The 15,342-nt window shown below is 49.8% G+C and overlaps 1 protein-coding gene across 1 annotated transcript in view; it reads left to right on the forward strand.

Moving 5' to 3' along the window:
* Positions 1 to 7,949: 7,949 nt before the first annotated feature.
* The window catches only part of LOC148517701 (hepatitis A virus cellular receptor 1 homolog), a 75,604-nt gene continuing 68,211 nt past the window's right edge, over positions 7,950 to 15,342 (forward strand). Inside the window, exon 1 of the mRNA XM_088478323.1 lies at positions 7,950 to 8,027. Coding sequence (XP_088334449.1) covers positions 7,979 to 8,027 — 49 coding nt within the window. The 5' untranslated portion in view covers positions 7,950 to 7,978. The remainder of the gene's footprint in view (positions 8,028 to 15,342) is intronic.

A 15,342-nucleotide genomic window follows, 5' to 3' on the forward strand; every position in this document is an offset into this window, starting at 1 on the left:
CACAAGTCTGTTGCCCAGGGTCCCCCACATACCTTAATCCTGCCCTGTGTACACTAATTGATGCCACTGATACCCAATTCCATGTATGAGGGCACGCACATCATTCTACAATGGGAGGCTGTAAAGTTACCATAGGCCAGTGGTAGCCAACCCTGGTCCTCAAGAGCTACCAACGGTGCATGTTTTGCAGGTCTCCTCACAGAATCACAAGTGATCTAATTAGCTCTACTTGTGGATCTTTTCAGATGTGTTAGTTAGTAATGACTACACCTGTGCACCTGCTGGGTGGTCTGGAAAACGTGAACTGTTGGTAGCTCACGAGGACTGAGGTTGGCTACCCCTGCCATAGGCCTATGTATTACTCCATGAGGATAGCGCACAGTAGAACACAAGTTGGCTCTACATTGCCTGCACAGGGCTAAATGCGTATAATTGCCCATTCGCAGATTCATATGTATCTTTGCAAGTGGACCTCCTTTATCGGGACGCTTGGTTTGATACCTGTCATCATCATCATCATCAGGGTGCAACTGCCCCAGCCCTATACAAGGGGCAAAAGCCATATCTGAAAACATGTGTAACTTGGCACTGCCCACAATTCCGTTGTAACACCTTAACAGGACTTTAGGGTCAAATTACTAAGCCTTGAATGGAGATAAAGTGAACAGCGATAAAGTACCAGCCAATCAGCTCCTAACTGCCATGTCACAGGCTGCGTTTGAAAAATGACATTTAGGAGCTGATTGGCTGGTACTTTGGACCTCATTCAGAGGTGGTTGCAAGAAGCGACCGCTTGTTCTGAATGAGGGCGACCGCTTCATTATTGAAGTGCGGCCTCCTGGTCGTTAGTTAAGCTGTGGGTTACCACCCACAGCTTAACGACCAACCAGGTTGATGGTCGCGATGGTGATCACCATCGCGACCATCTGGGCTTACGACCAGACCCTAGGGTAGAGTCTGGGCACTCATAAGCCCCAGGGAGCTTTCTGCTCTGATGGAGCAGGAAGCTCCCCACTGACATCACTGATGATGTCAGTGCGGCCGCCCGCAAAACGGTAGGCGTTCGTAAAGGAACGCCTCTGTTTTGGAACCCCCTTCCCGGCCCGCCTACCAAACAGGGGCAGCTGTCGATCAACATCGACAGCCGCCCCTTTGGTAATGAGCTCCGGAGCAACAGAGTTTCTCTGTCGCTCCGGGGCTTGCGCACGCGCAGTGCGGCCGCTGCGCGTGCGCAGGCCAAACCATCGAGTCTGTTACGAGTGCATCGGCGCTCGCAACCGACACTGAATGAGGTCCATTATCTCTATTCACTTTATCTCCATCCAAGGGCTTAGTAAGTGGAGATGCAGATTGCGTATAACTCTGCATCATGTATGACTCTGCATCATGTATAACTTTGCATCATGTATGACTCCGCAACATGTATGACTCCGCATCATGTATAACTTTGCATCATGTATGACTCTGCATCATGTATGTCTCCGTATCATGTGTGACTCCACATCATGTATAACTCTGCATCATGTATGACTCCGCATCATGTATGACTCTGCATTATATATAACTCTGCATCATGTATGACTCCGCATCATGTTTGACTCTGCATCATGTATAACTCTGCATCATGTTTGACTCTGCATCATGTATGTCTCTGCATCATGTATGTCTCTGAATCATGTATAACTCTGCATCATGTATGTTTCTGCATCATGTATGTCTCTGCATCATGCATGGCTCTGCATCTTGTATAACTCTGCATCATGTATGACTGCATCATGTATGACTCTGCATCATGTATAACTCTGCATCATGTATGACTCTGCATCATGTATAACTGCATCATGTATGACTCTGCATTGTGTATAACTCTGCATCATGTATGACTCTGCATTGCACGTTCTTGTGTTAGCGTACATCTCTGATCTGGCCCTCAGTCACGGAGCTTGAGCGGAAACACATAAGGCACGCAACACAAATCGCTTCAGCCCCTGTATGGTCACGTTAGAGAGGAACTGTCGGTGTCTGCAGATGATGGACTGATACATGAACATTAAAAATATGAGATATGGTAAGAACTTACCCTTGTTATCTCTATTTCTACGAAGTCCATAGGGTTCCACAGGATACCTTGGGGTATAGGTGTGACGTCAGTCGCAGGGCACCAAAGAGTTAAGCTTTCAGCCTCCCAGGATGCACTAGGTCCCCCTCCTATACCCCGCCCCCGGGCCAAGGCACCTCAGTTAGTTACCAAGCCATAGGCCGGAGGAGGAGAAGGAAGAGAGAGAACAAAGATCTGGACACATACAAGAATCACATTCTCACCAGAGGGAGACGGAAAACCGGTGACCAGAGCAAAGCCCATCTGCAGCACAGGTGCGACAGGGCGGGAGTCCTGTGGAACCCTATGGACTTCGTAGAAATAGAGATAACAAGGGTAAGTTCTTACCATATCTCATATTTTCTACTTCAGGGTCCATAGGGTATCCACAGGATACCTTGGGGATGTCCCAAAGCAGTATCCTTTAAGGGTGGGGACGCTCCTGTGCAGAAAGGAGAATCCGCCGCCCGAAGGAAGCATCCTGAGAGGCGAAGGTGTCAAACCTGTAATACCTCACGAAGGTATGGACAGAAGACCACGTAGCAGCCTTGCAGATCTGAACTGCCGAGGCACCACGTCGAGCTGCCCACGAAGGACCCACAGACCTAGTGGAATGAGCCTTCAGAGAAGGAGGGACCGGTAGGCCTTCATGAAGATAAGCTTCAGAAATAGCCATACGGATCCAGGCTGCCAAAGTTTGCTTTGAAGCAGGCCAACCCTTTTTACAGAAGCCATAGAGGACAACAAAGCGTCCGACTTCCTAAACAAAGAAGTGCGGTCAACATAAGTCCTTAAGGCCCGCACAACATCCAAAGAGGCCTCACCCACGGAAAGACCCGGTGAGTTAAAGGCCGGAACAACTATTTCCTCGTTAACATGAAACTGGGAAACAACTTTGGGAAGAAACTCGGGCCGAGTGCGGAGCACTGCCCTGTTCCCATGAAAAACCAAGAAAGGGGGTCTACAAGAAAGAGCCCCTAACTCAGAAACACGTCTGGCTGAAGCAACGGCCAGAAGGAAAACAGTCTTAGCTGTTAGCCATTTAATATCCACTGAGCCCAGTGGTTCAAACGGCGGTCCTTGGAGAGCCCTCAGGACCACAGCCAAATCCCAAGGCGCCACAGGTGGAACAAAGGGCGGCTGAATACGGAGAACACCTTGCATAAAGGTGCGCACATCCGGGATTGTAGCAATCCTACGGTGAAACCAGACAGATAGGGCCGAAACCTGTACCTTCAAAGAAGCAAGGCGAAGCCCATGATCTAGTCCCGCTTGCAGGAAGGCGAGAATCCGAGACAGACGAAACTCCCGCGGTGCATAACCTCTCGGTCGACACCACTGGAAGAACGTATGCCACACGCGATGATATATCCTCGCGGAAGACGGTTTCCGAGCTCGTAACATGGTACGCACCACAGAGCTGGAAAACCCCCAGGACCTCAGCATGGCCGTCTCAACAGCCACGCCGCCAAAGACAGCCGAGTCAGGTCCGGGTGAAGACAAGGACCCTGAGACAGAAGGTCCGGTCGTAGCGGCAACCGCAGAGGACTGTCCACGGACAGACCCTGAAGGTCTGAGAACCAGTGCCGTCTGGGTCACGCGGGAGCTATCAACAGGAGCGTCCCTCCTTCCTGTTTGAATTTCCGGATTACCCGTGGAAGAAGGGAGACCGGAGGGAACAGGTATGCGAACCGGAACGTCCACCGGACGGACAGAGCATCCACCAGAGATGCCCCTTCGTCTCTTGTGCGAGACCCGTACACCGGCAACTTGTTGTTGTGCCGGGACGCCATGAGGTCGATTTCTGGAAGACCCCACCTGTCCACCAGTAGTTGAAAAACGTCCGGGTGCAGGGACCATTCCCCTGGATGAACGTCGTGGCGACTTAGAAAGTCCGCCTCCCAATTTAGCACTCCCGGGATGAAGACCGCTGATATGGCCGGAAGATTGCGCTCCGCCCAAACCAGGATCCGAGAGACCTCTACGAGAGCCGCCCGACTGCGAGTTCCTCCTTGCCTGTTTATGTAGGCCACGGTGGTAGCATTGTCCGACTGGACCTGCACCGGGTGACCCTGGAGAAACCGCTGTGCCTGCAGGAGAGCATTGAAGACCGCACGGAGTTCCAAGATATTTATTGGAAGCTCCGCTTCTGTCGGTGTCCACCTGCCCTGGAACAAGTGTGGACCCGAAACTGCTCCCCAGCCCCGAAGACTGGCGTCCGTTGTCAACAGGACCCAATTTGGAACCCAGAACGGACGTCCCTTGTTGAGGTGGGTCGTCTTTAACCACCACGCAAGGGACAGGCGAACCTCCGGGGTGAGCACAATCGTCTGGAATTCAGAGACTGAGGCAGCCCGTTCCACTTGGACAGGATCAGGTGCTGCAGAGGTCAGGAGTGAAACTGGGCGTATTCCACCATGTCGAACACCGACACCATGGAGCCCAGTAACCTCATCGCCGAGTGTAAGGACACCCGGCGGCTGTGCAGACAACTGCGCACCCTTGACTGTAAAGCAGAGATCTTGTCCTCCGTCACGAAGATCCTTTGCTGTCCCGAGTCCAATAAGGCTCCAAGATGCAGAATCCTCCGAGACGGGATTAGAGTGGACTTCTGCCAGTTGATTAGCCAGCCGTGCCGTTGCAGCAGTGCAATGGTCAGGTCCAAGTGGTGTAACAGGAGCTCTGGAGATCCTGCCACCAATAACAGGTCGTCCAAGTACGGCAACATGCGGACTCCTTGCAGCCGCAGAGAAGCCGCCATGACCGCCATAGCGTCCTGTATGTCCAATGACACCATGTAGTCCCCAGGTTCCAGCGCCAGAATGATGGACCGTAGGGTCTCCATCCGAAACTTCGGGACCCGCAAAGACTTGTTGAGTGCTTTGAGGTTGAGAATCGGACGATATGACCCATTGGGTTTCTGTACCAAAAATAGATTTGAATAGAAACCCTGGCCCCTCTGGGAGAATGGAACAGGCACTATAACTCCAGCCTGGAGCATAGTGTGCAATACCTTCCGCAGCTCCGTAGCCTTGTTCCGGTCTGATGGTAGACCCGTGGTGAAGAATCGAGCCGGGGGTCTGTGCCGGAAGGAGAGGGCGTACCCGTGAGAGACCACCTCCAGAACCCAAGTGTCTGTCGTAGTGAACGACCAACACCGGGAGAACTGCAGCAGGCGGCCTCCCACCCTGGGATCCCCCAAGGGGAGACCCGGACCGTCAGGCCGCAGGCTTGTCATCTGGCTTGGGGGCCGGACGTCTGGTACTCCATGCCTGTTTCCGGGGCTTGACCGATTTCTTAGGGCCAGCCTGTCGAGGAAACGACTGTGGTTTGGGCCTGCCCTGGGCCCTAGATGACCGAAAGGACGATGGTCCAGAACCAGAAGGAGCAGCGGCCGACGGGAGACAAGCAGATTTGGCTGCCGCCAGCGTGGCCACAATCTTATCCAGATCCGGACCGAAGAGAACTTCTCCGGTAAACGGCAACGCTTCCAGACCTTTCTTGGATCTGCGTCCGCCTTCCAGGATCGCAGCCACAAGGTGCGACGAGCAGCTACCGCTGCTGAAGAAATTCTAGACACCAGAGTACTAATGTCTAGAGCCGCCTCGTTGATGTAGGTGGCCGAATCACGGAGATTGCCAATCAACTCCGCCTGTTCGGCCGGACAGTCGGATTCAAAAGAAGCCTCTAATGAATCCGCCCAGCGCTCCATCGCTCTGGCAACCCAGCAAATGGCCATAGCCGGCCGTGCTGCCCCCCCTGCAAGGGAATAAGCGGACTTCAGGCAGATTTCTACCTTGCGGTCCGTAGCATCCCTAAGGGAGGACATGGATGGCATCGGCAATGTGGCACTACGGACAAGACGGGTCACGTGAGAATCCACCTGTGGAGGGGATTCACACTTAGCAAAATAATTATCCGCGAACGGATAAGCCACCGCCAGGCGTCTCTGCGGCTGGTATCTTTTGCCAGGTTGTTTCCACGCCTCCTCTAAATGGTCCACCAACTGACCCGAAAGAGGAAAGACTGTGGCATCGCCCTTCACATCTTTGAAAAAGGCATACTTAGATTTAGCCGCTGGGGGAACTTCGTCCTCAATCACCAAGGCTGTGCGGACCGCCCGAATAAGTCCAGGAATATATACTTTGGACTTAGCATCAGCGTCCTTAGTATGGAAAGGTTCCTGATCGTAAGGATCCAGAATCTCCCCATCATCAGACGTCCCTTCGTCATCCTCATAAGGAGCGGACAGAGACGCCACCGGCCTTTTATGAGGCCGCATCACAGACTCCCCTTGCAACACATCCGACAAGTGCTGTACAGAACTCGTCAGGGAGTTAACCCACGCTGGCTCCTGAGAACCCGGGAGCGGGGAAATAGGGAGACTGTGGGGTACCACCAATTGTCGTGGGAACCCCTGCATGGGTGACGACACCACAGACTGCTGGGACAAACCCATCGGAGTAAACGCGGGCTGCGGAGCTAACTGGCCCACTAAAGCTGTTAACGCCTGAGCGAAACAAGCCCAGGGCGGCTCCTGTACCGGTGCTGTAACCGTAATAGGCCGCGCCATGGACAAACACTGCCGGCAAAGGCCCTCCGCGCTACCCTCCCCCTCCGCTAACGGTACTTTGCACGTGGTACACTGTAGCCGGAGGGGAAAATCACTTTCAGACATGATGGCACCACGTATGTGACCTCTCTCACCAATTAAGTATTAAATAGGCGAGAGACCACCCTGCAGCACCGCACCGCAAGGGCTTTAGCAGAAAGAACAGGGACAGTATAAAGCTGACAGTTTAGAGAAGAAAAGTTACAGGCAGCGCTAGCACAGTCACATACAATGCAGAGAAATAACAATTCCTGCACTAACAGCGCTGATCACTCAACTACACAGACACAGGGCCTGGTAGGACACAGCGCTGCATACACAGACCTGAGCCACAGCGGAGGAGAGGTATGCGGGGGGACCCAGACCACGATGCTTCCTTCCAGACTTCCAGCAGCGTTCACCATGCGTTGCAGAGAAGATGGCCGCCGAGGAGCAGAGAGAAGCTGGCCTGGGGGAGGAGCGCTGACACAGGACCAGTCAGCACAGTGCAGAGAGGGCTGTGTGCAGCGGGGGAGGCGCCGGCTGTGAGACAGGGAAGGCGCGCTCCCCTGGCATGCATTTAACCCCTGGGACGCCGCAGCGCTACCGCTCTGCTGCGGTCCGCTGTCCCAGGGGGTAGTGGAAGCGCAGGTTGGTCGCCTGGCTCCACGCTGCAGCCAGTCCCCAGGGAGCCCCCTGCCTGGGGACTTAGGACCATGTGATCAGCGGGGACCCACCGCGGGACCCCGCTGCTTACCTCTGTCCCCCTTGAATCCGGCCATGGTCCGGAGCATCTGGGGTCACCGCTAGCTGTGACCCCAGACGCCCACCAGCATCCCCGGATCAGTACCGGCGTTCTGGTACCGGCGGGGTGTAGGGAAGACAGCATGGACGTCAGGACTGACTGTCCATGCTGTTCATCCAGATGTGCAGCCACAGCTGCATGAAGAAAAAGCTTCAGGGGCTCTTCTAGCCCCCACTCCAACAGGTGCACCCGACTCCGGCCGGGCACCAAACTAAACTGAGGTGCCTTGGCCCGGGGGCGGGGTATAAGAGGGGGACCTAGTGCATCCTGGGAGGCTGAAAGCTTAACTCTTTGGTGCCCTGCGACTGACGTCACACCTATACCCCAAGGTATCCTGTGGATACCCTATGGACCCTGAAGTAGAAAAGAAGATCTATTTTTGTTTTTCTTGCACAACCAATCTGATGTGTTTCCTGATAGTATTTCCTGATCTCAGCCATTCTCCAGCTTCTATCACCCGCTATACTGTACATGACATTATACGATGGAGGTGTGTATCCTGTGGATTCCTATCTTTGTGCTGGGCTGCTCAGGTTAGTGCAGGAATATTCAATGATCTAAACAAATACTTATTATTACAAAGATACATTTCAGATCAGCCCCATATTTATTATACAGGAGCAGAGCACAGACATAAGTGTGGTAGTAAAAAGCACAGCTAGGAGTATATTTACTAAAGTGCGGGGATTTTATAAGTGGAGATGTTGCCCATAGCAACCAATCAGATTCTACTTATCATTTATCTAGTACCTTCTAGAAAATGATAGCTAGAATCTGATTGGTTGCTATGGGCAACACCTTAACTTTCATAAACCTGATCATTAGTAAATATACTCCCTAGTGAGAGGTCACTGTTTTATCCATATCCGGGACGTTATTCTCTTATTGCTCCATAGCATCAGTCTCTTATAGACTTTAACCACTACTTTCCACCACCTCAATGTTAGGCTGCATCTACTGGTCCACATTTCTATTTCTCTCCCCAAATATTCCCAATCAGCTGCCGCCAGAAAGCACATTTGGGGGTCTATTTACTAAGCAGTGTTAGGAGACAAAGTGAAAGGAGATAAGGTACCAGCCAACCGGCTCCTAACTGTAATTTTTAAAACACAGCCTGTGACATTACAGTTGGGAGCTGATTGGCTGGTACCTGATCTCATTTCACTTTGTCTCCTAACACCTGCTTAGTAAATAGACCCCTAGATCTAGTGATGCACAGCTTTGCCTGGCACAGGAGATGGCAACAGGATGTTTCAGTGGATTATTCCAGAGGTCCCCAAACTCGGCACTCAAGGCATCCTTATGGTCCAGATTATAAGGATAACCATGCTTGTACACAGGTGATTTAATTAGTACATCAGTCAGTTTGATGTAACCATACTGCATGTGCTCAGCCATGGATAGACTGAACTGTAAAGGGTGCTTTGAGGACCGGGTTTGGGTACCACTGGATTATTCTATTTTTTTTTCTAATCTAAATGTTTGGCATGTTAGCTACAGAATTGCGATAATCAGGGTTTTTTTTCTCATGGCGGTATGCAGTAGTGCCACCATTTGATTTTTAGGTCTACATTAATTCCTAGAACTAGTTCCAGACAGTATGAAATCAGTGAAATCATTTCAGAAATGAATAAAATAATCATCTGCTCACTTATGTAGAATATGGAACCTGCTATATAAACCTTGGATCAACTTTAGGTGGTAATAAATGATAAAGACACATAATGCAACAATGGGGTCAATACATAATTCAGAATATTAAGTATATGATGTCTTAAGGAGCATACACACTAGACGATTTGCTCCATGAGCGACATCGTCTAGTGTGTCCCCGGCAGGGGTGTGCTCAGTGTCGTTAACGATATCGTTCAGTGCCGGGCTCCCTCCCTCATTCCCGAACATGCAACAACCATCCAATATCGTCAGGTTGGCCTGCATGTTCAGGCGATGAACGACAAAGACCAACGACCAGCGGGAGCGTGCATCGCTGCTTGCTATCGTTGATCGTTTTTGCGCACAAACTGAACGATATTTTGGACGATTGAACGATAACAATATCGTTATCGTTCCGTCGTCCAAAATATCGGCAAGTGTGTACGCACCATTACTGACCGAAACCTACAAGCTTCAGTTTTATTGTTTATGCATGCTTTTTCATTAAATGCATTATTGTATACTAGCCGTATCATAATAATATATAGAACTTTTAATATCAGCACCTGTTTAGCGCTGTCTCATTTTTATGTATCGTTAGTGAGCAGAGAAATACATTGGCAAGGTTCAAAATTTGGCAGATTTTGGTTCGTTCTGGAATCAATTTCAATCCCTCCATGGAGGCACAGGTTGTACACCCCTCCTTCCTGCCCTGCATGTCCAATCTTACATAGTCACCTTTCCATTCACACATTAGAAAATGAGATTTACAAAGCCATTTGTTCTTGCTGAACTATAGAAAATAAAGAAGAAATAGATAAATAATGAAACTATAGCTGAGAGAACATAGGGTTCTCCTGCCATAGTGGAAAGCAGCCACAGGCTGTCAGTGCAGGATTGGTGCTTGTACAGCGGTTTGTGGGAGAACCCAGAGCCTCCAGACTGGGACCTGTGGAGTGGCTATATATCCACACTCTCGTGATCCCAGTATAATATTCACTCCCCCCCCCTCGATACCAGTAGAGCATTGACCCACAAAGGAAGGAGTTGCTTTTTTTTATTATTATTATTATAATTATTATTATTATTATTATTATTATTATAATTATTATTATTATTATTATTATTATTATTATCATATATAGGAATTAAATAAAAAAAGGAACAACACAAATTGAGTAGTTTGACGTTAATGTTGGAAACTTTGCTGAGTGAGCAGTGGTAGATGGCCTTAAATAAGATAATTCTGCATGAAAAAGAAAATAATAAACACATGTAGCCCTGCGTGGCTCTGCTATCAAAGCTCAGACAAATCCACGATCACCGTATTTTAGTGATAAGACAGTGGGCCTGATTCAGAGCCGGACGCTATTTGCAGACGGTCGTTCTGAAAAAGGGGCTGGATATTTAAATCGAGCGCTCGCTCTTTGAGGTCTGTGGACGCCTCTATGTCTGAGCGAGCGTCCGAAAAATGCTCTCGCTATTTTGTAAAGACGCCCCTTTGCCGTTCGCATCATACGTCATCTCCGCTATTTATTTGATTAATCGGCAACATCGAAAGGCATCTGAACTGCTTGCAGTGCTTGTGGTAGGATTTACTTCCTGCTATCACTGCGAGCAGTTCAGGCTAAAAGACAACCAAGTGACGTGGTCGATGACGCTGCTTTGTTAATTATGCACTCCCATTGAACGCCGTTTTGACCGTTTGGCACGCCTGCATTCGGATCTCCACTCCCCCGTTTTCAAGCATCTTCCCCTGTTACCACCCACAAACGGTACATTCTGTCAATCAAATTAACAGCCGCTCGCTGTTTTACGAGCGAACGATTTCCGACCGCAATGACTGGTTGGCGCATGCACATTACGAACCATACGCATGCGCAGTTGTGCGAACATCGCTCGGAGCGAACGAGCAGCCACTTACGAGCGGCTCTGAATCAGGCCCTCTGTCCACTACTCCTGTCCCCCTCCATTCCCCCACCCTCTCTCCTCCTTTATCTCACTCTCTGAGGAGAATTCAATTAAGAGTGAATACATTCGCTTGGTCGAATCTGTGTGGCAGCTGCAGCACTTTACGGCAGCGGGATTTTGCTCAAAAGTGTTCGCTACCCCATAGGGTACCGAGCACTTTCGGGCATAGGGTTGACCGTGCGAAGGGCGCGAGAAGAGCTGCCGTTTCCGGCATTTAAACGCCGTGGCAACGGCAATTCACACCCTTCGCCTGCAATTGCATTCCCCTCACTGTCTCTCTCTCACCTTCTCCTCCCTCTCTTATGGTCCGTACACACGTAGCTATCTACCAGCGATACGATATCGCTGGCAGACCGTTATGCACCCTCCCTGGCATGCTGGGTGACCAGTATCGATCATCCAGCACACCACCAACTTACCGACTACTATAGCGATCTACTTTCATCGATCGCTGGTTCCTATAGTAACTTGCTCTAAATCAAGCAAGTTGACCGGCATGCACGTCCGATGGACGATATCGCTATCGTCCATATGTGGCCGCGCATCGCTGGTTGACGGTAAGTTGGTAGGGACCATTTAAAAGAACAATTTTAAAGATTACGGTAACGATATCGTTATTGTTCAAATCGTTCATTTAAATCGCAACGTGTGTACGCACCATTACCCTGTCTCCCTCCCTGTCCCTTCCTCCCTCTCTCTCTTGTCCTCCCTGTCTCTCTCTCCGTCACCCTTTTCCCTCTCTTAGAGGTCTATTTGATGTTAATTAACGGGGTCTGAATGGACCCTGATAATTAACATTCTAACGCTACGCGAGCGTCGGAGCAGCTCATCATTGCTCCAGCCGGAGACAGCTGATCCGAAAATCAGCTGTCTCCCCAAAGTGTTTTACTGTTCCTTTCAGAGGAGACAAGTGCGCATATGTGACCTACGGGTCACGCATGCGCACAAGAGTGTATGGGGACAGCGGGCCATTCTGAGAGAGGAAGGTAAGCAGGAGATATCTGTGAAATCTACTGCTTTACCTTCTTGATGAATGGCCCAAAAACCTAATTTGTACAATTGCAGGTGAAAATGTTTATTTTCCTCTGCTTTTGTAAAAATGAAGTGACGATGAATAGGCCGCTATGTATCTCACTCCCTGTCCCTCTCTCTCTATTTCCATGTCCCTCCTTCTCTCTCTCTCTCCCCTCCCTCACACTCTCTGTCTCTCTCCTTTCCCCCTTTCTTCTCCCTGGCAATTTTACTGATGGGGCCCCCACAAGTCTTAATCCGGCCCTTGGCGACGTCATTACTTAGTGACGCGGCCGGGTATGAGATGCACAGCGGGGTCGGGCCCGAGAGTAACCTGGGAGGAATGGCTGGACGACATTTTGACAGCTCCTGTGAGCTGCCAGTAGGATTGCCCGGCGACACCATGCTGAGGACATGGTGGAGTCACTGGAGTGTCACGTGCGGCTGCGGTGGTGTCATGACACGGCTGGACGATGGATGAAAAGCGTGGCAAGGGCGGACGAGAAGCTGACTGAATGCCATCTTCGGACACCTCATGATCTGCTGACAGACGCCATCTGCAGATGCCACGATATTGCTGTGAGTGGCATAATGTGTTATAAGAAGCATTATTGTGTGTGTCATAATGTATAAGGGGAATTACTGTGTAGCAAAATGTATAAGGGGCACTACTACTGCGTGGCACAATTTATAAGGGGCACTACTACTGTGTGGCATAAAGTGAATGGGCTCTGGGTGGCATAATGTGAATGGGCTCTACTGTGTGGTGTAGTGTGAATAAGGGACACTACTGTGTGACATAATGTGAATAAGGGACACTACTGTGCAGTGTAGTGTGATGAAGGGACACTATCGTGTGGTGTAATGTGAATAAGGGACACCACTTTGTGACATAACGTGACTATTGGGCACTACTGTGTGACGTAACGTGAAAAAGAGACCCTACTGTGTGACGTAAAGTGAAAAAGGTACACTACTGTGTGACTTAATATGAATAAGGGACACTACTGTGCGGTATAATGTAATGAAGGGGCGCTACTGTGTGGAGTAATTTCTTTAGATTGTAGGCTCTCATGAGCAGGGCCCTCTTCCCTCATGAGCTTCTCCTTATACTTTCTTTTACTTCTTACTCCTCAAAAGAGCTCTAACAAATGATTGCTGATTTCCTGCTGATTATTTTGAGCGCTATGATCGCTAATGCAGCATATACTTGTCCTGTATTGTACTGTAAGTCACTGGTTTCTTGCTCACTTATTTGTTTATGTACTTTGTAAGGCGCTGCGGAACACTTATGGCACCATAGAAATAGAGGATAATAATAATATGACTGAGTCACTACTATGTGGCATAATTTGAATTGGGGGTACTACTATGTGGTTACGCACCTTCCCAGCAAGACCACACCTGGATTTTTTTGCGTGTGCCTTCGGCACACACTCTCCCTGGTTCACCTGTGGATTGCGGCACAAACGCTCTTTTGTAGTTACAGCTCTGCTTTGGTGTGCACAGATGTGTCTTCTGCGTTCAGCAACTCTGCCCTAAACAATTCCTACAGTGAACACTATCTAATCCTGTACAACTACTAAGCTAGGGATTGGTCATTTACTAAAATGTCTTCCCTTTTCTCAGTGTGTGACCTACACCAGTAACGTCTGACTATGGCACATGTTTGAATCCCCTGCCGACGAGCTCTGTTGTAGGTATTACATTTTTAAAATAGAGAATGATGTGTACTTGTATGTTGTTCTAATATTTATTATATTTGTAAGAGCATAGACTAAGAAGTGGGAGGGGCCAGGAATAGTAAGGGGAGGAGTCTATGCCAGGAGCCAGATGCTGTCGCGAGTTGGGCCTGTTTGCTCTTTAAATGCCAGGGCTTATTTTTAGTCCCAGTCCGGCCCTGCTTTCAACAGAGCAGTGCGCAGTGTGCAAGCGTGCGAGTGAAATGGCGCCAATTCCGGGTCATGGCACCTTATGTAGAAAACAACTCTTGCGAGAATCTGACATCGGGAGGATGACACTCGGTCTCGAAGTAGGATCCGAGTCAGACGGGAACATCCAAGCCAGACTCGGATCCCCATGTTCAGAGCGGTTCGGATTCCACAGAATCTGAACCACTCATCCCTAGTTATAAGACAGCTTTGTAAGAGAGCTTTATAAGACAGAGATATAAAACAGTATTATTATAAGATAGCGTCATAAGACAGCTTTATAAGACAGATATAAGACAATGTTATAAGACAAAAATATAAGACAAAGGGCTTCATTCAGAGCCGCTCGCTATTTGCGGTTGTTCGTTCTAAAACAAGGGGTGGCTATTCAAATGAACCGTTCGCTCATTGCGGTCGGTTCACGCCTCTAAGTCTGAACGAGCGAGCAAAACTTGCGGTTATTTTGAAAAATACGCCCCCTGGCCGCTCGCACCATACGTCATGTCCGCTATTTAATAGATTAATCAAGTACATCGAACAGCGTATGAAGTGCTCGCTATTCTTGTGGTTGGTTTTTTCAACCGCTATTTTGCGAGCAGTTCAGAGTAAAAAAAAAACAAGTGACGTGGTCAATGACGCTGCTGTATTAATTATGCACTCCCTTAAAACGCCCGTTTTGACCTTTAAGTAGGCCTGCGTTCTAATTCCACTCCCCCGTTTTCAAGCACCTTCCCCTGTTACCACCCACATACACCTCATCCTGTCACTCAAAATAGCAGGCATTCGCAATATAGCGAACAAACGATTTTCGACCGCACTGACTGGTTCGCGCATGCGTATTAAAATCCGTACGCATGCGCAGATGTGCGAACATCGGTCAGAACAAGCGAGCGGCCGCTTACGAGCGGCTCTGAATGAGGGCCAGAGTTATTAGGCAGCTTTATGGGATGGTATGCAGTCAGGATGCCGACGGTCTAAATGCTGACCGTCGGCCTCCTAACTTTCTAATTCCGGCGAGTGTCTAATGACCGGTGTCGAAATCCCGACGCCTGTCATTAGACCTACGCCGGGAGCCCGACACCCGGCTTACCGATCAAAGGTAAGCCGGGCGTGGACAGCCACGGGGGAGGAGGGTTAGGTTAGGGGCTCCCGTGGGGGACTTAGGGTTAGGCACCCCCACGGGAGGTTAGGGTTAGGCTAGGGGAAGGGGGGTTAGGATTAGGCACCCCTGGGGGGAGGTTAGGGTTAGGCACCCCCCCTGGGAGATTTAGGGTTAGGCTGC

The sequence above is a fragment of the Taudactylus pleione genome, unplaced genomic scaffold, assembly GCF_031769625.1.
Source record: "Taudactylus pleione unplaced genomic scaffold, aTauple2 ptg000212l, whole genome shotgun sequence".
NCBI lineage: Eukaryota > Metazoa > Chordata > Amphibia > Anura > Myobatrachidae > Taudactylus > Taudactylus pleione.